At 42.0% G+C, this 24,354-nt stretch overlaps 1 protein-coding gene across 1 annotated transcript in view; it reads left to right on the top strand.

Moving 5' to 3' along the window:
* The window catches only part of LOC128684336 (glucose dehydrogenase [FAD, quinone]-like), a 206,842-nt gene that overhangs the window by 124,813 nt on the left and 57,675 nt on the right, over window positions 1–24,354 (top strand). The window contains exons 10-12 of the mRNA XM_070098289.1: window positions 2,101–2,278; window positions 20,106–20,179; window positions 20,300–20,451. Coding sequence (XP_069954390.1) covers window positions 2,101–2,278; window positions 20,106–20,179; window positions 20,300–20,451 — 404 coding nt within the window. The remainder of the gene's footprint in view (window positions 1–2,100; window positions 2,279–20,105; window positions 20,180–20,299; window positions 20,452–24,354) is intronic.

Genomic DNA, 24,354 nt, shown 5'->3' with positions numbered 1-24,354 from the left:
CTAGAAACCCATCAGTTACACAACCCAGGGCAACATGGGTTTAGAGCAGGTCGCTCCTGTCTGTCTCAACTACTGGATCACTACGACAAGGTCCTAGATGCACTAGAAGACAAAAAGAATGCAGATGTAATATATACAGACTTTGCAAAAGCCTTCGACAAGTGTGACAATGGCGTAATAGCGCACAAAATGCGTGCTAAAGGAATAACAGGAAAAGTTGGTAGATGGATCTATAATTTCCTCACAAACAGAACACAGAGAGTAGTAGTCAACAGAGTAAAGTCCGAGGCGGCTACTGTGAAAAGCTCTGTTCCACAAGGCACAGTACACGCTCCTATCTTGTTTCTCATCCTCATATCTGACATAGACAAGGGTGTCAGCCACAGCACCGTGTCTTCCTTTGCAGATGACACCCGAATCTGCATGACAGTGTCTTCCATTGCAGACACTGCAAGGCTCCAGGCGGACATCAACCAAATCTTTCAATGCGCTGCAGAAAACAATATGAAGTTCAACGATGAGAAATTTCAATTACTCCGATATGGTAAACATGAGGAAATTAAAACTTCATCAGAGTACAAAACAAATTCCCGCCACAAAATAGAGCGAAACACCAACGTCAAAGACCTGGGAGTGATCATGTTGGAGGATCTCACCTTCAAGGAGCATAACATTGTATTAATCGCAGCTGCTAGAAAAATGACAGGATGGATAATGAGAACCTTCAAAACTAGGGATGCCAAGCCCATGATGACACTCTTCAGGTCGCTTATTCTATCTAGGCTGGAATATTGCTGCACACTAACAGCACCTTTCAAGGCAGGTGAAATTGCTGACCTAGAAAATGTACAGAGAACCTTCACAGCGCGCATAACGGAGATAAAACACCTCAATTACTGGGAGCGCTTAAAGTTCCTGAACCTGTATTCCCTGGAACGCAGCGGGAGAGATACATTATTATATACACCTGGAAAATCCTAGAGGGACTAGTACCGAACTTGCACACGAAAATCACTCACAACGAAAGCAAAAGACTTGGCAGACAATGCAACATCCCCCAATGAAAAGCATGGGTGTCACTAGCACGTTAAGAGACAATACAATAAGTGTCAGGGGCCCGAGACTGTTCAACTGCCTCCCAGCATACATAAGGGGGATTACCAAAAGACCCCTGGCAGTCTTCAAGCTGGCACTGGACAAGCACCTAAAGTCGGTACCTGACCAGCCGGGCTGTGGCTCGTACGTTGGATTGCGTGCAGCCAGCAGTAACAGCCTGGTTGATCAGGCTCTTATCCATCAGGAGGCCTGGTCGCAGACCGGGCCGCGGGGGCGTTGATCCCCGGAACTCTCTCCAGGTAAACTCCAGGTAAACATGTACAAGGTATACAGTCCTAGCTGACATCAATAACATACTACTTTACAGAAAGCCCCTTGTTATGCTGAGCATTTCGGGCAAATTAGATAAATTTTGTCCCAAGATGCGACCCACACCAGTCGACTAATACCCAGGTACCCAATGTTTCCAGTGTGAAAAAAAAGAGTTATTTGCTTTACGGTGATTTTTCGCTAGAAGGCGATATCCTGAAACCAAACCTGCCATATAAGCAGATTCCTCCTGTATCCACCTTTTTCCCCTCGCTTATTCTATAGCTCGCCGCCTCTTTCAAAGACCTGTCCTCCGACAAGTCCACTCCCCGCTCGACCCTTGCAACAACAATTAGGTGAGTACATTCACTTCTTGCATACTCCCTCTTTCCATTCTGATATCCCGTCTTTCAATACCTATTATTTTTATACTCTCTTCAACTTGCGCTTTCCTATATTTACTTTTAATTTCTTTCTTTCACATTCCTTCCCGACTCGTCCACTAACCTTCGAAGCTTCTCTTCGAAATCTCCCAAAAGCAAAGTGTCATCAACAAAACTCAACTGTGACAACTCTTACATTGTATTAGCTTGTGAATCTTTTGTTTTGACTGTTTAAGGTTTTCACAGAGCTAAATATTATCACAAAGATTGGTCTGCATGAATGTCTATGAACCCACGAAAATATTTGATATAAATTTTATTATACAAATTTGATGTTTCTGTGTGTTTTTAGAAATACATAGAGTACTCGAGGTCGCTGTTTGGGAGACAAGGTTTCACAATCAACCTGATCTTGCTACGACCCAAGAGCCGTGGGGCAGTCTTCCTCAGATCAAAACACCCTCGTGATCTTCCTGTAATCGACCCTAACTATCTCAGTCACCCGGACGACCTCCACACTCTTGTCAATGGTAAGTTTGTCTCTCTTATCACCGAACTCAAAGTTTGTTGTTTTTAAATTTAAAGGAATTTTCCATTGTTTACTGGGATTTTTTTTTTTGTTGATTTTATTGTGTTTTTCATAATTTTCTGAATTAAGTTTCAGAAAATTTTAAAGCTTAATTCTGATTTTTATACAGTTTTATGAAATGTTTTTTTCTTAGATTTTTGTGAAATTTGTCATAAATTTCTGAGAAATTTTCAAAGAAGTTTCTGAGATCTCTGCATTCATTAGGTATATTTATTATATTAGATCAAACTGGCAGTACGTTTGCCTTGGGATTTTACATCGTGACGCTGCTTTAGCAATTTTAAGACGGGGTGGGGATGTGTGTACTCTTCAGAAAATGTTGCTAGGAAGCAAGTGATCATGAAAATTCTTTCTTATGACAGGGTCGACTGGATGAGATACAACTTGTTTGTTTCCATCATGCTAAAGTTCTATTTTAGTTCAGCATCTCTTCTGCCAGTTATGAAATATAAGTTAATTTATAACAAATAATTCTTCTATGAATAATATGTGTGACTGAGGACAGAGTGAACTAGCTGTAATTCGGTCGAATAAGTCGTAAAACTCCAGGCCAGTGTGTAAGCAACACGGCTGAGAGGCTTACGCACTGTCCTGGAGTTTTACGATTCACTCGCCATTGGTTCAAACCTCACCCGTTCCTTGGCTTTGTTTACGATCGTGTTATTACGATTTCGTGAACTATACTTCGGTGGGTTTGATATATGAGAAACATATCCTCGTATTGCATAACTTCATCTCCCCTGCATCTTAATACATGCGAGTGGAAGAGTGCAGAGCTCAAAGGAAGTTTCTAATGCAGATATGTGTTAGCGTTAAAGATTTGAAGAGAATTTGAAGAATCCAAGTTATGGTACGGAAACTAATATACCAGTTTCTTCAAAACAGAAAAATAATAAAATGGCAAATTCGCACACACCCAACGCTAAATTTATTCAAACCTTCCAGTTTTGAAGTTAACCTTGAGAGGCAATACTCCTGTTATCTCAGACAGGTCAGTATTCTAATCAAGACATCAACACATTAAGTTTGGTGCCTGTTTGAAGCTACATTATCGTATTAAGTTATCAGCGTTGAAGGGTTAGAGCGAATCGGACTGGGCACTTAAAAACTGTTACATTTTATGTAACAATTTTTTCCAAATTTCTCCCATAAAAGAGGACGTTCACAGGCACAATCAGTTCAAGTTGTTTCTTAATTAAGACTGAGCAGTATCTCAGGTATCTTAATAAGTACTTAATAATGTACGGAAATAAATAAGAAAGTAAGCAAACAAGCTCCATTTAGACTTTCATTGTAGCATTCAAATTTTTGACAGTGATATTGAGGGCACATACATGTAACGACACATAAAATACATTAATAATAATAATACTAATCTTTATTTATACAAGTACTTGATGCAACTGTTACAGCTCTAGCTGTGTTGAAAATGGTATAAAATAAGGACAAGTTGATGAGTAAAACGCATGTGCAACAGTTGAGTGTCTTTACTGTTGAAACGTATCGCCTACACAGTAAACTTCTTCAGCCAGATACAGAAGCCGCAGGTGTAGTAGCGACGTAAATATGATGTAACACTGGTCAACAATTTTTGAAAAGTTTTATGCTTCTTAAGTGAGATTAATTAATTCTTAAGTATTTTCATGTCCTAAATCCAAATATCACATTGGAAAATGCTTTTTGGTTATAGGTTTAAATATATGAGACATGTAATATTTTATTATTTTATTATAGCGTACATGTATTAGTATGTCTTATACTCTAATCCGTACCTACTCTTTGCCTTTTTGCTTGACGCTTATAGTGGGCTGAAGAAGCTGTGAGTTACTTGAGTCTTACCTGGGTCAGGAAAGCCCAGGTGTTGCTTGTTCTCTGACTCACGAAATCGTAATGACACTATTGCAAACAAACCATACCAAGGGCGAGGTTAGAACACGCGATCAGACTCGACTCAGAGTCAAAAAACTCCAGACCGACGCGTTAGCAATTGGGCCAGCTAGGTGGCCCAGTTGCCAATGTCCAGAAACAGTCTGCAAGCATTCTTGTGTCCCATTCTGATACCATTTTTCCATGGTTGAAATATCTTGATGAAACCTTTCACCATATTCGTCACTAACTGCCCCACAGTTCGCTGGAAAAAAACCTAAATGTGAGTCCAAAGAGTAGATTTTAAGTGACATGTTACATCCCATGTTCTTGTAAGCCTTGATGAGGTTTTCCATCAATTCTTCATAGTTGCCTTCCCTTCTGTTTCCGAGAGAGCCTCTCAAGTAGCTTTCTCCTCCCCATGAAGGTCTGATTCATAGTCACCATCTTTAAGAAGTTCTTGAATCTGAGGACTATTGAAGACTCTTAGAGTTGCTCAGTGAGGGGAATTTTGATGTTAAATACTTGAATCCCCTGACCGGATTTGTCCATATCATTTACAAATTTTTGATGAACCCCAGTTTTATGTATAGTGGTGGTAGCAAAATTTTGTTTGGTTCAATGAGAGATGGATGTTGAACATTTTCCATCCCAGGCTCCAATGATTGACGAGGTGGCCAGTCTCTCCTGATGTAGTGGGAACCTCTTGCACGACTGTCCCATTCACATAAACAGCAGCAGTACTTGGTGTATCCGCCCTGTTTGGCTAAGAAAATCACCTACCTTTCACCTCAAAATTTAAACTTGCACAGCACAACCACCTTCTATGACTGTGAGTGTGATAAGAAACACTACCGTAAGCCTGTTGGAACCTGTTGGAACATGTAGGTGTATATCGAAAAGCAGAGCTAACAAACAATTTTAACCATGATATTCATTATCAGTGACCTAAAATTAGTTGCAGTTCTTGATGAACACGGAGTTCCATGAGTCTGGCCATGGGGCAGAGTGCATGGGCATGTCATTTATCTCCTGTTCGAAGTCATTTGGCGTCAGGATAACATCAGATAGGTTTGTGTTTACCAAATTCTGTGGCTTTCTCATAAAAAATTCATTTAGATCTTCGACTCTCAGTCTGGTTAGCGGCTTGCTAAGAGTGAAGAGTTCATGGAGCTGAACTCTTGTTATGTAGAGCTTTTCGGGCAACTTAGGTTAATTTTGTCACTCAGGATATGGCCCATAGCAGTCGGCTAATACCAAGGTATCTACTTAGTGCCGGGGATCGATTCCTAACTGAGGACGTTTCCAACCAAGCCACGAGCATCTGTAGATTTAATCTTGGATAATTCATTAAAGTCAAACACTGCTTAATTTATGACCAAAAGAGACATTATTTTGGTATTTCAGGGACGACAAATTATTTAGTAAAATTAACTTATTGAAATTTACACATCCTTTGAGGAAAACACTTCAACATTAAATGTATGAACCCGACAAGGCGCTGCATTTTCCGGTTATTTCACAGAATCCAACAAAGCCTAAACAGTTTTATTCATTTCATAAGATACATAAACCATTAATTACGGATGCCGTTCAGAATTGCGTTACTTGAATCAGAAGAAAGTACTAAACCCCAAGGGGTCTTATAACGCCAAGGAAATGGGAGACATTCACATTAAATCCAAGGAAGGGAAGAATTAATCCAATTCTTTGGATCAAGAGCCCTTCACCTGCATCAAGGCGTCGCACTTGAGGTGGCTTTCCCCAGTAATTTAACGCAAAATAATACTAAGATTTCGATATTAAAAGTGGCACCTACACACTTCTTTAACATTTTCAACTTTCTTCTAAGAGGCTTTCTGAAGTTATAGCAAGGAAACGAATTTTCGAAAATTGTCTGTATAAAAGTAAGGGCAGCTGGAAGGTTAAGGCCTCATTTATATTATGATCTCAATTTTACTGTAAGGACTTATGTTCATTTTGTAGAATTAAGGGAGATATGACTGAAGTATAGAATGGTAAACAAGAAAAGATATGAATTGTTTGTTGAAAATTTCTTACTAAGATAGAACTCGTAATAATGAATTCAAGTTGGACAAATTTAGATGCAGAAAGAATATTGGGAAGCACTGGATTGGCATCAGAGTTGTAGATAAGAAGAAAAAACCTCAGGTAGCATCACTGAGGCAAGAATTTTGGATAGCCTTAGTGTTTGACGGGTAGAGGAGTGGGTGTAGATGGGTGTGAATTAGACCTGATCAGTATGATCCAGTAGGCCTATTGCAGTGTTCCATCGTTCTTGTGTTCATAAGAACATAAGAACATAAGAATGTAGGAACACTGCAGAAGGCCTACTGGCCCATACGAGGCAGGTCCTTATCAAAACGATCTCTACCTAAAGCCACCCAAGAAATAACTCCCGTACCCAATGGCACCAATCAAACCCAGCCCCTCCCACTCATATATTTGTCCAGTCTCTTCTTAAAGCTACACAAGGTCCTAGCCTCTATCACCCCACTAGGAAGACTGTTCCACGCATCTACAACTCTGTTAGAAAACCAGTACTTACCTATGTCCTTTCTACATCTAAATTTATCCAACTTATATCCATTATTTCTGGTTCTTACCTGGTTCGACACCCTCAGTACTTTATTAATATCTCCCTTGTTTATGCCTGTCATCCACTTATACACTTCAATGATATCTCCCCTCATTCTACGCCTCTCCAGAGAGTGGAGATTTAAGGCTTTAAGTCTATCTTCATACGGGAGGTTCCTTACACAGTAAATCATTTTAGTCATTCTTCTCTGTATGCTCTCTAATGAGTCTATATCCATCCTGTAGTAAGGAGACCAAAACTGAGCAGCATAATCTAAATGAGGCCTCACTAGTGATGTATAGAGCTGCAAAATAACTTTTGGACTTCTGTTACTTATACTTCTTGAGATAAATCCAAGTAATCTGTTGGCCTTGTTGCGCACACTAAGGCACTGCTGTCTTGGCTTTAGATTTCTGCTTACCATGACTCCCAAGTCTTTTTCACATTCTGTATGACCAAGCTCTACTTCACCTAGATTATAGCTTCGAGGGTTATTATCATTACCAAGGGCAAGTACCTTACACTTATCCACATTGAACTTCATCTGCCATTTTTCAGACCAAGACATTAATTTGTCCAAATCGTCCTGGAGTTCATTGATATCCTCCTCAGAGTGAATTATACGGCCTATCTTTGTATCATCAGCAAATTTACTCATGTCACTCGTAATCCCTTCATCAAGGTCATTAATGTAAATTATGAACAAGAGAGGGCCTAAAACTGATCCTTGTGGAACGCCACTAGTGACTAATCCCCATTCAGATTTCACTCCATTAATGGTAACTCTCTGCTTTCTATTGGTAAGCCATGCCTCAATCCATGCTAGAACTTTACCTCCTATACCATGAGCTGCCACTTTTCTTAAGAGTCTCTTGTGAGGTACTCTGTCGAAGGCTTTACTAAAATCCAAATAAACAATATCATATTCCTTATCACTGTCAACTGCCTCAAATGTTCTATTGAAGAACGTCAGTAAGTTTGTCAGGCAGGAACGACCTCTCGTGAATCCATGCTGAGATTCATTTATCAAGTTATGCTCTTCAAGGTGACTTCTGATAATGTCAGCTATAATTGATTCTAATAACTTGCCCACTATAGATGTCAGGCTTATTGGACGGTAATTTGAAGGAGTGGACTTATCCCCTGATTTGAATATAGGAACCACATTAGCCATCTTCCACATCTCTGGCACAACACTGGTAAGGATGGACGCATTGAATACACTCGTTAATGGCTGACTAAGCTCCATCTTGCATTCCTTAAGTACCCTTGAAAACAACTCATCGGGTCCCGGGGACTTATTTTGTTTCAGTTTGTCTATCTGTTTAATAACCATGTCCCTCGTGACAGTAATATTAGTTAACTTAAATTCATCAGGAACTAAATAATTGTTAATTACTGGAATCTCATTTACATCTTCCTGTGTAAAAACTGACAAAAAATAGTCATTAAATAAGGAACACATTTCCAGTTCATTATCCGTCAGCTGTCCATTCCCAGATTTCAGAGGTCCTACTTTTTCCTTCACCTTCGTCCTATACACTTGAAAGAACCCCTTTGGATTAGTCTTTGATTCATTAGCGACTCTAATTTCATAGTCACGTTTAGCCTTTCTAATCGCCTTTTTTACTTCTCTTTTAAGCTGAACATATTGGTCAGTAAGGTTAACCTCTCCTCTTCTGATGCGCCTATAAATTCCCCTTTTCTCCCCTAATAGATGCTTTAGCCTCCTGTTAACCCATTTGGGATCGTTATTATTAGACCTAATTTCTCTCTGGGGAATGTATATACTCTGGGCACTGTGTACATTATTAAGAAAACAATCATAAAAGCAGATCCCTTCATATTCATAAGTATGATTATCGTCAATAAAATCATTAGCTAGATAACCCCAATCAAGATTAGACAGATGTTCCCTAAGTCCATTATAATCGGCAGAACGAAAATCGGGGATTTTTACTGTATTATCATTATTCTTGCATTCCCAATTAATGCTAAAGGTGATGGATTTGTGATCACTTGCGCCAAGCTCTTCAGTGATCTCCAGATTATTCACGAGTGTTTCCTTATTTGACAAGACTAGGTCTAGCAAATTATTACCCCTGGTAGGTTCAGTTACACTCTGTTTCAGAAAACAGTCCTGAACTGTTTCCATGAAGTCACTGGACTCTAGATTACCTGTCAAAGAATTCCAGTCAATTTGGCTAAAGTTAAAGTCCCCTACTATGACTACGTTACTGTGTCCAGAAGCCCTAACAATTTCGTCCCAAAGAAGTCTCCCTCTATCGTGATCCAAGCCTGGAGGTCGGTATATTACACCTAGAATTAGTTTTTCTTGACCCTCCACGAACTCTACCCAAACAGACTCTGTTACTGCTCCATCTATTTTTATACCTGTTTTTATGCAACAATTAATATTTTCTCGAACATACAATGCAACTCCTCCCCCCTTCCCATTACATCTATCCACATTGAACAACTTAAATCCCTGAATATTACACTCAGCAGTCATATCCCGACTCTTTAAATCATACCACGTTTCAGTTAATGCAATGATATCAAAGTTCCCAGCACATGCTACCAAACGTAGTTCATTAATTTTATTTCTTGCACTTCGACTGTTAGCATAAAATACCATCATATGTTTTTTCTTCTGCACATTTTTCCTATTCATCTTTGTTTTTACACAATTTCTGAAATTATCATTACCCAGAGTTACTACATGACAGTTACTATTAAGATTCTTAATATCAGAGCATAAGTCAATATATCCATACTCATTATTAATCATTTCTAAACCCATACCTCTAACTAATCCTAGTTTAAAGTCCTAACAACCCCCTCAACTGAGTTAGCAAGAAAACCCACACCTGCCCTGGATAAGTGAACCCCATCCCTGGCATACATGTCATTTCGGCCATAGAAGTTGTCCCAGTTGTCAATGAATGGTACTGCATTATCCTTACAGTGTTTATCCAGCCAACAATTAATACCAATTGCTCTGGACAACCATTCATTACCAACACCTCTTCTTGGCAAAATGCCACATATAACAGGGCGCCCCCCCTTCTTCCTAATCATGTCTATAGCTGTCCTGAACTTTCTAACTAAATCCTCACTTCTACGCTTGCCTACATCATTGCCTCCAGCACTGAGGCAAATAATAGGATTGATCCCATTACCGTTCATGATGTTGTCAAGCCGGCTAACAATGTCCTCCATCCCAGCCCCAGGAAAGCATACCCTTTGTCTCCTACTCCTGTCCTTCAAGCAGAATGCCCTATCCATGTATCTAACCTGGCTATCCCCAACAACAACAATATTCTTACCTTCCTTGTTGTCGTTCGTCGTGACGATCCCAGTAGTAGACTCACATTCGTCGGGTAGCACCGAGAATGCGTTGGAGGTTTCCACGGGAGTTTCCACAGCAGTCTCTTTCTTCTTCATCGTTTCTGGCTTTCCATTCGTCTTCTTGATCGTCAACTTCGTCGTCCCCTGCTGTCCAGCCACTGACCACGATCCCTTCTTGACCTGAGGACTCGAAACAGGAGGACTACTACGAATCCTCTTGTTTTCCTCGGTCAATCGCCGTATCTCCATCTTCGCTGCCCTCAATTCTTCCTTAAGTTGCTGGTAAAGTTGCTCGATGGAGGGCATCTTGGTTCAGTCCACGGGAGCAAACAAGACACTTCTTCACAGAGTTAAGTATAGGTCAGCACTCAAAGTACAGGTCACCACTCAAGAGCACACAAACAGGTCTTCACAGAGCTAAGTACACGTCACCACTGTGAGCTAAGTACACGTCACCACTGTGTGGTTTCAATGGCTTTATGAATTTAGCACATAAAAGTTATGACTATAAATAGGAAGATATACCAGAATTGCATAACCGCAGTTACCTGTACGTGGCTAGAATAGTGCAGTGTTGCATAATTTTCTAACACAGTTAAAAATTATCGCCGAAGATAAAAATCACCTCAAAAGAATCATTATTAAACTAGATGATCGGAGCCTCGTGTACGCCAATACATGCGACAGGGATAATGCAGACGGAGGCATAAGTCTCATAAATGTTATCATTATGTGACATAAGTCTGCGTAATGCAGACTTATGCCATCTTTTTGAATGTATGCCAAGAAGAATTCAGGCTGTTTTGGGAGTAATGGGTTGTCCTACCCATCACTAGAAGGGTTTCAATGATTAAGTGGCCACTGAATGTTTTATTTATTATTTTTTTTATTAACACATCGGTCGTTTCTCACCAAGGTAGGGTGGCCCGAGAAAGAAAAACTTTCATCATTCACTCTATCATTGTCTTTGTCAGAGGCATGTCTACACTACAGATATAAACCTGCAACATTAACACCCCTCCTTCAGAGTGCAGACACTGTACTTCCCATCTCCAGGACTCAAGTTCGGTCTACTGGTTTCCCTGAATCTCTTCATAAATGTTACCTTGCTTACACTCCAACAGCACGTCAAGTAATAAAAACCATTTGTCTCCATTCGCTCCTGTCTAACACGCTCACGCACACATGCCCCTCGCACACAAAACCTCCTTTACCCCTTCCCTCCAACCTTTCCTAGGCCGAACCCTATCCCGCCTTCCCTCCACTACAGATCTGTATACTCTCGAAATCATTCTATTTCGTTCCCTCCTCTCTACATGTTCAAACCATCTCAATAACCACTCCTCAGCTCTCTGGATAATAGTTTTGGTAATCCTACACCTCCTCCTAATCTCCAGACTAGGGATTCTCTGCATTATATTCACACCACACATTGCCCTCAGATATGACATCTCCACTGTCTTCAGCCTTCTCCTTGCTGCAACATTCACAACCTATGCTTCACACCCATACAAGAGCGTTGGTATAACTATACTCTCATACATTCCCTTCTTTGCTGTCATGGATAAAGTTCTTTGTCTCCACGGACTCCTCGGGTCACTTTTTTTCACTCGTCAATTCTATGATTCACCTCACCTTACACTTGCTGCCACTATTCACATAGCAGTTGTTGACAAATATTCAATGTGGTCACCTGAATTTATCTATCTGAAAACAACACTTCTACAACTACTACTACTTCTGTTACTACTGCTACTACTACTACTACAATAACTACTACAACAACTGCCACTACTACTACTACTACTACTACTACTACTACTACTAATAATAATAATAATAATAATAATAATAATAATAATAATAATAATAATAATAATAATAATAACAGTAATTATTATTATTATGATCATTATTTTATAACAATATGGGGTAGAAGATGTATGGGGTAGGTTTAAAAATGTAGTGTTAGAGTGTTCAGCAGAAGTTTGTGGTTACAGGAAAGTGGGTGTGGGAGGGAAGAGGAGCGATTGGTGGAATGATAATGTAAAGAGTGTAGTAAGGGAGAAAAAATTAGCATATGAGAAGTTTTTACAAAGTAGAAGTGATGCAAGGAGGGAAGAGTATATGGAGAAAAAGAGAGAGGTTAAGAGAGTGGTGAAGCAATGTAAAAAGAGAGCAAATGAGAGAGTGGGTGAGATGTTATCAACAAATTTTGTTGAAAATAAGAAAAAGTTTTGGAGTGAGATTAACAAGTTAAGGAAGCCTAGAGAACAAATGGATTTGTCAGTTAAAAATAGGAGAGGAGAGTTATTAAATGGAGAGTTAGAGGTATTGGGAAGATGGAGAGAATATTTTGAGGAATTGTTAAATGTTGATGAAGATAGGGAAGCTGTGATTTCGTGTATAGGGCAAGGAGGAATAACATCTTGTAGGAGTGAGGAAGAGCCAGTTGTGAGTGTGGGGGAAGTTCGTGAGACAGTAGGTAAAATGAAAGGGGGTAAGGCAGCTGGGATTGATGGGATAAAGATAGAAATGTTAAAAGCAGGTGGGGATATAGTTTTGGAGTGGTTGGTGCAATTATTTAATAAATGTATGGAAGAGGGTAAGATACCTAGGGATTGGCAGAGAGCATGCATAGTTCCTTTGTATAAAGGCAAAGGGGACAAAAGAGAGTGCAAAAATTATAGGGGATAAGTCTGTTGAGTATACCTGGTAAAGTGTATGGTAGAGTTATTACTGAAAGAATTATGAGTAAGACGGAGAATAGGATAGCAGATGAACAAGGAGGCTTTAGGAAAGGTAGGGGGTGTGTGGACCAGGTGTTTACAGTGAAACATATAAGTGAACAGTATTAAGATAAGGCTAAAGAGGTTTTTGTGGCATTTATGGATTTGGAAAAGGCGTATGACATGGTGGATAGGGGGCAATGTGGCAGATGTTGCAGGTGTATGGTGTAGGAGGTAGGTTACTGAAAGCAGTGAAGAGTTTTTACGAGGATAGTGAGGCTCAAGTTAGAGTATGTAGGAAAGAGGGAGATTATTTCCCAGTAAAAGTAGGCCTTAGACAAGGATGTGTGATGTCACCGTGGTTGTTTAATATATTTATAGATGGGGTGGTAAGAGAAGTAAATGCGAGGGTCTTGGCAAGAGGCGTGGAGTTAAAAGATAAAGAATCACACATAAAGTGGGAGTTGTCACAGTTGCTCTTTGCTGATGACACTGTGCTCTTGGGAGATTCTGAAGAGAAGTTGCAGAGGTTGGTGGATGAATTTGGTAGGGTATGCAAAAGAAGAAAATTAAAAGTGAATACAGGAAAGAGTAAGGTTATGAGGATAACGAAAAGATTAGGTGATGAAAGATTGGATATCAGATTGGAGGGAGAGAGTATGGAGGAGGTGAATGTATTCAGATATTTTGGAGTGGACGTGTCAGCCGATGGGTCTATGAAAGAAGAGGTGAATCATAGAATTGATGATGGGAAAAGGGTGAGCAGTGCACTTAGGAGTCTGTGGAGACAAAGAACTTTGATCTTGGAGGCAAAGAGGGGAATGTATAAGAACATAAGAACATAAGAACGAAGGAACACTGCAGAAGGCCTACTGTCCCATGCGAGGCAGGTCCAAGTCTCCTACCGGCTTAAGCCAATGCACCCAACCTAGTCAGGTCAGGTCACATTGACTTAAGGGAGGAACACGGCAACCGACCTAGTAGCACAAGCTATCAGGTCTAACTCACACCCACCCACATCCACTCATGTATTTATCCAACCTATTTTTAAAGCTACACAACGTTCTGGCCTCTATAACGGTACTTGGGAGTTTGTTCCACTCATCCACAACTCTATTACCAAACCAGTACTTTCCTATATCCTTCCTGAATCTGAATTTTTCCAACTTAAAACCATTGCTGCGAGTCCTGTCTAGGCTAGATATTTTCAGCACACTATTTACATCCCCTTTATTTATTCCTGTCTTCCATTTATACACCTCAATCATATCCCCCCTAATTCTACGTCTTTCTAGAGAGTACATTTTCCAGAGAATTTATATCCATTCTGTAATACGGTGACCAAAACTGTGCAGCATAATCTAAATGAGGCCTAACCAAGGATGTATAGAGCTGAAGAACAACCTGAGGACTCCTATTATTTATGCTTCTTGATATGAAGCCAAGGATTCTATTAGCTTTATTGCGAACACTTATGCACTGTTGTCTTGGTTTCAGATTACTGCTAACCAGAACTCCTAAATCTTTTTCGCAATCCGTAATATTAAGATCTACATTATTTAGTTTATATGTGGCATGGTTATTGTCCTGTCCAACATTTAGAACTTTGCATTTGTCTATATTAAACTGCATCTGCCACTTCTCCGACCACTGCATCAGTCTATTCAAATCTTCCTGGAGTGCTCGAATGTCCTCGTCAGAATGAATTCGACGGCCTATTTTGGTGTCATCGGCAAACTTGCCGATGTCGCTCTTTATGCCCTCATCTATGTCGTTAATGTAGATTGTGAACAGCAGGGGGCCCAACACTGACCCCTGTGGAACACCGCTCGTGACACTTCCCCACTCTGATCTCTCCCCATTTATGCAAACTCTCTGCTGCCTATTTGTCAACCATGCCTCTATCCAGGAAAAAATTTCTCCTCCTATTCCATGTGCTTTAATTTTCCTCAATAGTCTCTGATGTGGGACCCTGTCAAAAGCCTTACTGAAGTCCATATACACAATATCATATTCATTACCATGATCTACCTCCTCAAATACCTTAGTGAAAAAATTTAATAAATTCGTAAGGCAGGAACGCCCCTTTGTAAAACCATGCTGAGATTCGTTGATTAATATATGCTTTTCAAGGTGGCTACCAACTGCCTCGGCAATTATTGATTCCATAAATTTTCCCACTATGGAGGTTAGGCTTATTGGTCTATAGTTCGAAGCTAAGGACCTGTCACCTGTTTTGAAAATAGGTATCACATTTGCCATTTTCCACTTATCTGGCACCTTGCCAGTTTGTAGTGATATGTTGAAAAGATTAGCCAAAGGTGTGCTAAGCTCCTCTTTACATTCCTTTAGAACCCTTGCATACAGTTCATCAGGGCCTGGGGATTTGTTAGGTTTTAATTTATCTATTTGCCTAAGGACCATGTCACTTGTGACCCTAATAGTGCACAGTTTATTATCGTCCTGTTCTACATAATTTATCATTACTGGAATATCGCTGGTATCCTCCTGTGTAAAAACTGAGAGGAAGTATGTGTTAAAAATTCTACACATTTCCTTATCACTGTCAGTGAGCTGACCCGAGGAACTTTTGAGTGGGCCTATCTTGTCCCTGATCTTACTTCTGTATACCTGAAAGAATCCTTTTGGGTTAGTCTTCGATTCTCTTGCAACTTTAACCTCATAATCTCTTTTTGCTTTTCTAATTCCCTTTTTTATTTCTCTCTTTAACTGAATATATCGATTTCTCAATTGCCCCTCTCCTCTTTTGATTTGCCTATATATGCCTCTCTTTTGACCAATCAGATATTTTAATCTATTGTTCATCCATTTAGGATCATTTTTGTTTGATCTGATTTCCCTATTTGGAACATAATTTGACTGAGCAGCTAGAACTATGCCCTGGAAAGCATCATATCGGCAACCATCACCACCTACCTGACCCTTAGTCAGGTCATTCCAGTTCATCCCACCTAAGTAATTTTTCAGTCCTATGAAATCAGCCAAGCGAAAGTCAGGGACGGAGACTTGATTGCCATTATTAGGGGAATTCCATGATATATTAAAACTGAGTGATTTGTGATCACTTTCCCCAAGCTCATCATTAACCTCAAGATTATTAATTAGTGTTTCCCTACTGGCAAGAACCAAGTCAAGGAGGTTATTTCCCCTAGTTGGCTCTGTCACAAACTATTTTAAAAAACAATCCTGGATCGTATCAAGAAAGTCACCTGACTCTAAATTTCCTGTCAAATTGCTCCAATCTGTCTATAGTTGAAATCTCCCATTAGCACAACATTTTCGTATGTAGATGCCTTACGAATTTCGTCCCATAGAAGTTTACTGCACTCCCTATCAAGATTTGGGGCCCTGTAAATCACACCCAAAATTAGTTTTTCTCGGCCCTCGAGAAGCTGTAACCAAACAGATTCAGTGGCTGACGCTTCTAATTTAATATCTTGTCTAACACAACAATTTAAATTGTCTCTGACGTACATCGCTACTCCACCACCTTTCCTGTTGACCCTGTCAGTGTGGAATAATTTATAGCCTTGTATGTGACATTCAGAGGGCATCTCTCTATCTTTCAGATTGAGCCAGGTCTCTGTTATAGCAATAATATCTATGTTTCCTGCACTTGCAATTAATCTTAGCTCATCTATCTTATTTCTTACACTCCTGCTATTAGTATAGTAAACCTTAAGGGAGCTAGTCCCTTGCTGCCCTCTGCTGTCCCCCTTTGTTTGCTGACCTGATCTATTGTCTTTATTTATAACTTCATGCTGAATGCCTTTTATACATTTACTGTTTCCAACCCAAGTGTTGCAACCTGCTTGTTTCCCACACACACCCATACCTCTATCTTCCATCAGTTTAAAATCATAGGCATTTCACCAATGGCCTTCTCAATCGAGTCTGCAAGTGCTACCACCCCAGCCCCAGAGAGATGTACCCCATCCCTTGCATACATATCATGTTTGCCATAAAAGTTGTTCCAGTTGTCAATGAATGGGATTGCAAGTTCCTTGCAGTATCTGTCTAGCCAGCAATTTACACCAATTGCCCTAGACAACCATTCATTTCCTACTCCCCTTCTAGGCAAGATACTACATATGATTGGGATCCCTCCCTTAGACTTAATGAAATCTATAGCTGACCTGTACTTATCTAGCAGCTCTTCTCTCCTACCCTTCCCAATATCATTTCCACCAGCACTGAGACAGATAATGGGCTTGTTCCCATTACCTGACATGATATTATCCAGCTTGTTGACAATGTCCCCAACACCAGCTCCAGGGAAGCACACTCTATCCCTCATCTTCTTATTCCTATTACAAAAAGCACGGTCAATATATCTTACCTGAGAGTCACCAACCACAAGAATGCGCTTACCTCCATTAGCAGGGGCAGTAGTACCCTTACCTTCACTGGCCACTGAAGTACATTCATCCTGAAGAACTGAGAAGCGATTTCCTACCTTCAGATCTTCACTCTTAACTTTCCTTACTCTAATGCGCCTTCCATTACTGTGAACCACTCGACACTTGTAGCAGGTGCTGGACTGCACCTCACTGCTGGTAGCCGTTGCTACCTCCCCAACTACAGCCTCCTCACAGCGAGAGACAGACTGCACCTCACTTGAAGCCTCATTCCCCACAACTCCAGCCACCTCACACTCTCTCCCAGACCCATTGAGGTGGACCTTCAGCCTCCTAATCTCCTCCTGGAGAAGCAAGACCTCCTCCTTCAACTCTCCAACCTCAATTTTTAAAACACTGCAGAAGCAAGCCATGCTTTGTAACCGTCCACACTAATCCCCAAAGCAGCTCAGGGTCTGTGACCTCACGTGACGACTGACCACTGACGACTGAGAGTATAGACGTATGAGAGTATAGTTTTACCAACGCTCTTATATGGGTGTGAAGCATGGGAGATGAATGTTGCAGCGAGGAAAAGGCTGGAGGCAGTGGAGGTGTCATGTCTGAGGGCAATGTGTGGTGTGAATATAATGCAGAGAATTCGTAGTTTGGAAGTTAGGAGGAGATGCGGGATTACCAAAACTGTTGTCCAGAGGGCTGAGGAAGGGTTGTTGAGGTGGTTCGGACATGTAGAGAGAATGGAGCGAAACAGTATGACTTTAAGAGTGTATCAGTCTGTAGTGGAAGGAAGGCGGGGTAGGGGTCAGCCTAGGAAAGGTTGGAGGAAGGGGGTAAAGGAGGTTTTGTGTGCGAGGGGCTTGAACTTCCAGCAGGCATGCGTGAGCGTGTTTGATAGGAGTGAATGGAGACAAATGGCTTTTAATACTTGACGTGCTGTTGGAGTGTGAGCAAAGTAACATTTATGAAGGGATTCAGGGAAACCGACAGGCCGGACTTGAGTCCTGGAGATGGGAAGTACAGTGCCTGCACTCTGAAGGAGGGGTGTTAATGTTGCAGTTTAAAAACTGTAGTGTAAAGCACCCTTCTGGCAAGACAGTGATGGAGTGAATGATGGTGAAAGTTTTTCTTTTTCGGGCCACCCTGCCTTGGTGGGAATCAGCCAATGTGTTAATAATAATAATAAAAAAATTAGTATTATTATTATTTTCATAATCACCGACGAGTCTGATTGCTGGCATGATGTGTGTGTTGCTACGCGCGTGCTGGCGGCGATTGTCCTGTTGGTCTCGTCACGCCACTTGAGTGGCATAATACATTTTCGAGATTAAAAGTGGCATAATGGTACCTATACACACCATTAACAGCACCAAACATCTACGAAGAGGCTCTTTAAAGTTATTGCACAGAAGCCAGTTGGTATTATAGTGCCAAGCGAAGATAACCTGTACAAGCCAGTTGTTCCAGGGACGTTTCCCTAGTTTTAGATGACCAGGGTTGATAATTGAAGCTCTTAAGGCATTCTGAACTCATAAAGAAAAGGTCTGGAGGCAGCTTGAAATAAATTGTATTAATTTATTACTTTAGTTAATGTTCTAGAGTCGTGGTTTATCATAATTAATATTTGTGTTAAGAAGAGATGAAGGGGTTTGAGCCATTGTTAATATGTTTTACCAAAAGTGTTGTTTATGGAATGCTTTGTAAGTTCAAAGGATTTTGGAGGCAATTAATGGAAGACATGAACACTGTTCCTAACACTATGACCGGCTTTAGCATACACTTGTGTGAAAACATAATATTTAAGGGCTCATTAAACTCGAATCAACTAAGAAAACCATAAAAGCGTGAGTGGCATGGTGGTGGCATGTATGTTGAAGTGGAGATGGTGGCAAGTATGTTGAAGTGGAGATTAAGGCATGTATATTGAAGTGGAGATGGTTGCATGTATGTTGAAGTGGAGGAGGTGGCATGAGGCATGTATGTAGAAGTGAAGATGGTAGCAGCTTTATTGAATTTAAAATACTGAAGAGCCCTGAAAGATAAAACAGTTGATTCTATCTTCATTAAGAAAGTCTTATTTCTTATTTTTTTCTATACACCATGCAAACTAACACCTATACAGCCCTTAATTAAACACAAAATACTTCCAATTACCATAGATAAGCTCTTCGAGCAGAGGTCTTTCCTAGTTCTCACATTTAAACTAATTTATATAATATAATTGGAAAATTAAAATTTGCACAGCTCAAATTGAATGCCAAACTTTCTTTCAATGAAACCCAGCAACTCTGAAATTTTGAAACCTATCAAAAAAGAAATCCTCTAGTTATTACTCTGAACTCAACCTTTCCCACGACATTCAATAGTTTCAATATAATTTCAAAATTTCACCTTCACAGTGTTAACTTACATGATTTTTCTTGTAAAATTGGCTAGTGTACATTTACACACTCCAGCATCACTCTGCGCCGTCGTCAAAGTGGGAGGCTTTTTTTTTTTTTTTTTTTACATTTGATGCCATGCAGCAGAGGTTTTTGGAGGTTATCGAACCAATTCATGGAATACTGGATTGGAGGTTATCGAACCAATTCATGGAATACTGGAATGAATTCTACAAACCTTAGGTATATGGAATTTGTACATACAAATAGTTGTACACATTTGAAGTCAATCGAAGGAGGATTTCAAGTGCCATGAACGAAATAAGCAAAAAGTCGAAAGAAGGAAAAATATTATATATAAAATAAAAATCAGGCAACCACTTAAGGGATGCCAGTTAAATGAGAAAGTTGTTTGCTATGAAAAGAAAATCATATATATTGATTTGCATATTTGTATCTATCGTAGGTATCAAGAAGTTAATGATCCTCGGCAACACAACTGCTCTCAGATCTCGACTCAAGTCAAAGTTCCACGAAAAGGTAAGAATTACTAGAAATTGTAGTTGTCAGTATTTTACTGCGCTTAAAGTCGCATCATATATCAGTAACGTGGTGTGATATTTAATGAATGATAATTATCTTGTTAATGTCTTCTCTCAGCCTGTACCAGGGTGTGAGGGGGAGAAATTCGGGTCGTTCAGGTACTTTGGATGCTACATACAACACATGTCCTCCTCCTTCTGGCATCCAACTAGCACCTGCAAGATGGGTCCTTCCTCTGATCCCCTTGCTGTTGTCAGTCACAGACTCAGGTGAGAAGATCAGTCAGTTATTCAACCTATGTTAAACAATCATTCACCAAGAATTCATTAAGGGATCACCTATCATTCTGTTATTCATTGAATTCCAAAACATAGTTTAGGTTATGATGGAGCTAGTAATGAATATACGAGTACGTTGTTGCAGGGAAGGTGTGGCGAGTGTGTTGACGTGAAGCTTGCATGTTGAAGGGGATGTGTGGCGAGTGTGTTGACGTGAAGCTTGCATGTTGAAGGGGAGGTGTGGCGAGTGTGTTGACGTGAAGCTTGCATGTTGAAGGGGAGGTGTAGCGAGTGTGTTGACGTGAAGCTTGCATGTTGAAGGGGAGGCGTGGCGAGTGTGTTGACGTGAAGCTTGCATGTTGAAGGGGAGGTGTGGCGAGTGTGTTGACGTGAAGCTTGCATGTTGAAGGGGAGGTGTAGCGAGTGTGTTGACGTGAAGCTTGCATGTTCAAGGGGAGGTGTGGCGAGCGTGTTGACGTGAAGCTTGCATGTTGAAAGGGAGGCGTGGCGAGTGTGTTGACGTGAAGCTTGCATGTTGAAGGGGAGGTGTGGCGAGCGTGTTGACGTGAAGCTTGCATGTTGAAAGGGAGGTGTGACGAGTGTGTTGACGTGAAGCTTGCATGTTGAAGGGGAGGTGTGGCGAGTGTGTTGACGTGAAGCTTGCATGTTGAAGGGGAGGTGTGGCGAGTGTGTTGACGTGAAGCTTGCATGTTGAAGGGGAGGTGTGGCGAGTGTGTTGACGTGAAGCTTGCATGTTGAAGGGGAGGTGTAGCGAGTGTGTTGACGTGAAGCTTGCATGTTGAAGGGGAGGTGTGGCGAGTGTGTTGACGTGAAGCTTGCATGTTGAAGGGGAGGTGTGGCGAGTGTGTTGACGTGAAGCTTGCATGTTGAAGGGGAGGTGTGGCTAGTGTATTGACGTGAAGCTTGCATGTTGAAGGGGAGGTGTGGCGAGTGTGTTGACGTGAAGCTTGCATGTTGAAGGGGAGGTGTGGCGAGCGTGTTGACGTGAAGCTTGCATGTTGAAAGGGAGGTGTGGCGAGTGTATTGACGTGAAGCTGGCATGTTGAAGGGGAGGTGTGGCGAGTGTATTGACGTGAAGCTTGCATGTTGAAGGGGAGGTGTGGCGAGTGTGTTGACGTGAAGCTTGCATGTTGAAGGGGAGGTGTGGCGAGTGTGTTGACGTGAAGCTTGCATGTTGAAGGGGAGGTGTGGCGAGTGTGTTGACGTGAAGCTTGCATGTTGAAGGGGAGGTGTGGCGAGTGTATTGACGTGAAGCTTGCATGTTGAAGGGGAGGTGTGGCGAGTGTATTGACGTGAAGCTTGCATGTTGAAGGGGAGGTGTGGCGAGTGTATTGACGTGAAGCTTGCATGTTGAAGGGGAGGTGTGGCGAGTGTATTGACGTGAAGCTGGCATGTTGAAGGGGAGGTGTGGCAAGTGTGTTGCCGTGAAGCTTGCATGTTGAAGGGGAGGTGTGGCGAGTGTGTTGACGTGAAGCTTGCATGTTGAAGGGGAGGTGTGGCGAGTGTATTGACGTGAAGCTTGCATGTTGAAGGGGAGGTGTGGCGAGTGTATTGACGTGAAGCTTGCATGTTGAAGGGGAGGTGTGGCGAGTGTATTGACGTGAAGCTGGCATGTTGAAGGGGAGGTGTGGCGAGTGTGTTGCCGTGAAGCTTGCATGTTGAAGGGGAGGTGTGGCGAGTGTGTTGACGTGAAGCTTGCATGTTGAAGGGGAGGTGTGGCGAGTGTATTGACGTGAAGCTTGCATGTTGAAGGGGAGGTGTGGCGAGTGTATTGACGTGAAGCTTGCATGTTCAAATGGAGGCAGTGTTATGTGTGGAGAAGTGGAGGTGAAGGGTGCTGAAATGAAGAAGGAAGCGTGTGTTGAAGCGAAGGTGGGAACATGTGTGTTGAAGTGGTGGTGGCATGTATGGCTGAAGCGGAGGAGACAGCCTACATGCTCAGACTGACGCAATGGTACTTGAGGAAAGTATAAGTATTACAGGAATGTAAAACTAAAGGTGTGGGACTGTGTGTTTAAGTAGCGAGTGTAGAGAAGTTAACAAGATGTTGAAGTGGAGGTGGTGCAAGTGAGTTATGTGGAGGTGGTGCAAGTGAGTTATGTGGAGGTGGTGCAAGTGAGTTACGTGGAGGTGGTGCAAGTGAGTTATGTGGAGGTGGTGCAAGTGAGTTATGTGGAGGTGGTGCAAGTGAGTTATGTGGAGGTGGTGCAAGTGAGTTATGTGGAGGTGGTGCAAGTGAGTTATGTGGAGGTGGTGCAAGTGAGTTATGTGGAGGTGGTGCAAGTGAGTTATGTGGAGGTGGTGCAAGTGAGTTATGTGGAGGTGGTGTAAGTGAGTTACGTGGAGGTGGTGCAAGTGAGTTATGTGGAGGTGGTGCAAGTGAGTTATGTGGAGGTGGTGCAAGTGAGTTATGTGGAGGTGGTGCAAGTGAGTTATGTGGAGGTGGTGCAAGTGAGTTATGTGGAGGTGGTGCAAGTGAGTTATGTGGAGGTGGTGCAAGTGAGTTATGTGGAGGTGGTGCAAGTGAGTTATGTGGAGGTGGTGCAAGTGAGTTATGTGGAGGTGGTGCAAGTGAGTTATGTGGAGGTGGTGCAAGTGAGTTATGTGGAGGTGGTGCAAGTGAGTTATGTGGAGGTGGTGCAAGTGAGTTATGTGGAGGTGGTGCAAGTGAGTTATGTGGAGGTGGTGCAAGTGAGTTATGTGGAGGTGGTGCAAGTGAGTTATGTGGAGGTGGTGCAAGTGAGTTATGTGGAGGTGGTGCAAGTGAGTTATGTGGAGGTGGTGCAAGTGAGTTATGTGGAGGTGGTGCAAGTGAGTTATGTGGAGGTGGTGCAAGTGAGTTATGTGGAGGTGGTGCAAGTGAGTTATGTGGAGGTGGTGCAAGTGAGTTATGTGGAGGTGGTGCAAGTGAGGTGAGTGAAGGTGATGCAAGTGAGTTGAGTGGAGGTAGTGCAACTGAGTTGAGTGGAGGTGGTGCAAGTGAGTTATGTGGAGGTGGTGCAAGTGAGGTGAGTGAAGGTGATGCTAGTGAGTTGAGTGGAGGTGGTGCAAGTGAGTTGAGTGGAGGTGGTGCAAGTGAGTTGAGTGGAGGTGGTGCAAGTGAGTTATGTGGAGGTGGTGCAAGTGAGGTGAGTGAAGGTGGTGCAAGTGAGTTGAGTGGAGGTGGTGCAAGTGAGTTGAGTGGAGGTGGTGCAAGTGAGTTGAGTGGAGGTGGTGCAAGTGAGTTGAGTGGAGGTGGTGCAAGTGAGTTATGTGGAGGTGGTGCAAGTGAGGTGAGTGAAGGTGATGCAAGTGAGTTGAGTGGAGGTGGTGCAACTGAGTTGAGTGGAGGTGGTGCAAGTGAGTTGAGTGAAGGTGGTGCAAGTGAGTTGAGTGGAGGTGGTGCAAGTGAGTTGAGTGGAGGTGGTGCAAGTGAGTTGAGTGAAGGTGGTGCAACTGAGTTGAGTGGAGGTGGTGCAAGTGAGTTGAGTGAAGGTGGTGCAAGTGAGTTGAGTGCAGGTGGTGCAAGTGAGTTGAGTGGAGGTGGTGCAAGTGAGTTGAGTGAAGGTGGTGCAAGTGAGTTATGCGGACGTGGTGCAAGTGAGTTGAGTGAAGGTGGTGCAAGTGAGTTGAGTGGAAGTGGTGCAAGTGAGTTGAGTGAAGGTGGTGCAAGTGAGTTATGTGGAGGTGGTGCAAGTGAGTTGAGTGGAGGTGGTGCAAATGAGTTAAGTGAAGGTGATGCAAGTGAGTTGAGTGGAGTTGGTGCAAGTGAGTTGAGTGGAGGTGGTGCAAGTGAGTTGAGTGGAGGTGGTGCAAGTGAGTTGAGTGGAGGTGGTGCAAATGAGTTGAATGAAGGTGATGCAAGTGAGTTGAGTGGAGTTGGTGCAACTGAGT

The sequence above is a fragment of the Cherax quadricarinatus genome, chromosome 4 (genome assembly GCF_038502225.1).
Source record: "Cherax quadricarinatus isolate ZL_2023a chromosome 4, ASM3850222v1, whole genome shotgun sequence".
Lineage (NCBI taxonomy): Eukaryota > Metazoa > Arthropoda > Malacostraca > Decapoda > Parastacidae > Cherax > Cherax quadricarinatus.
The sequence above is the reverse complement of the archived record's forward strand: the minus strand, read 5'-3'. Positions and strand labels throughout refer to the sequence as shown.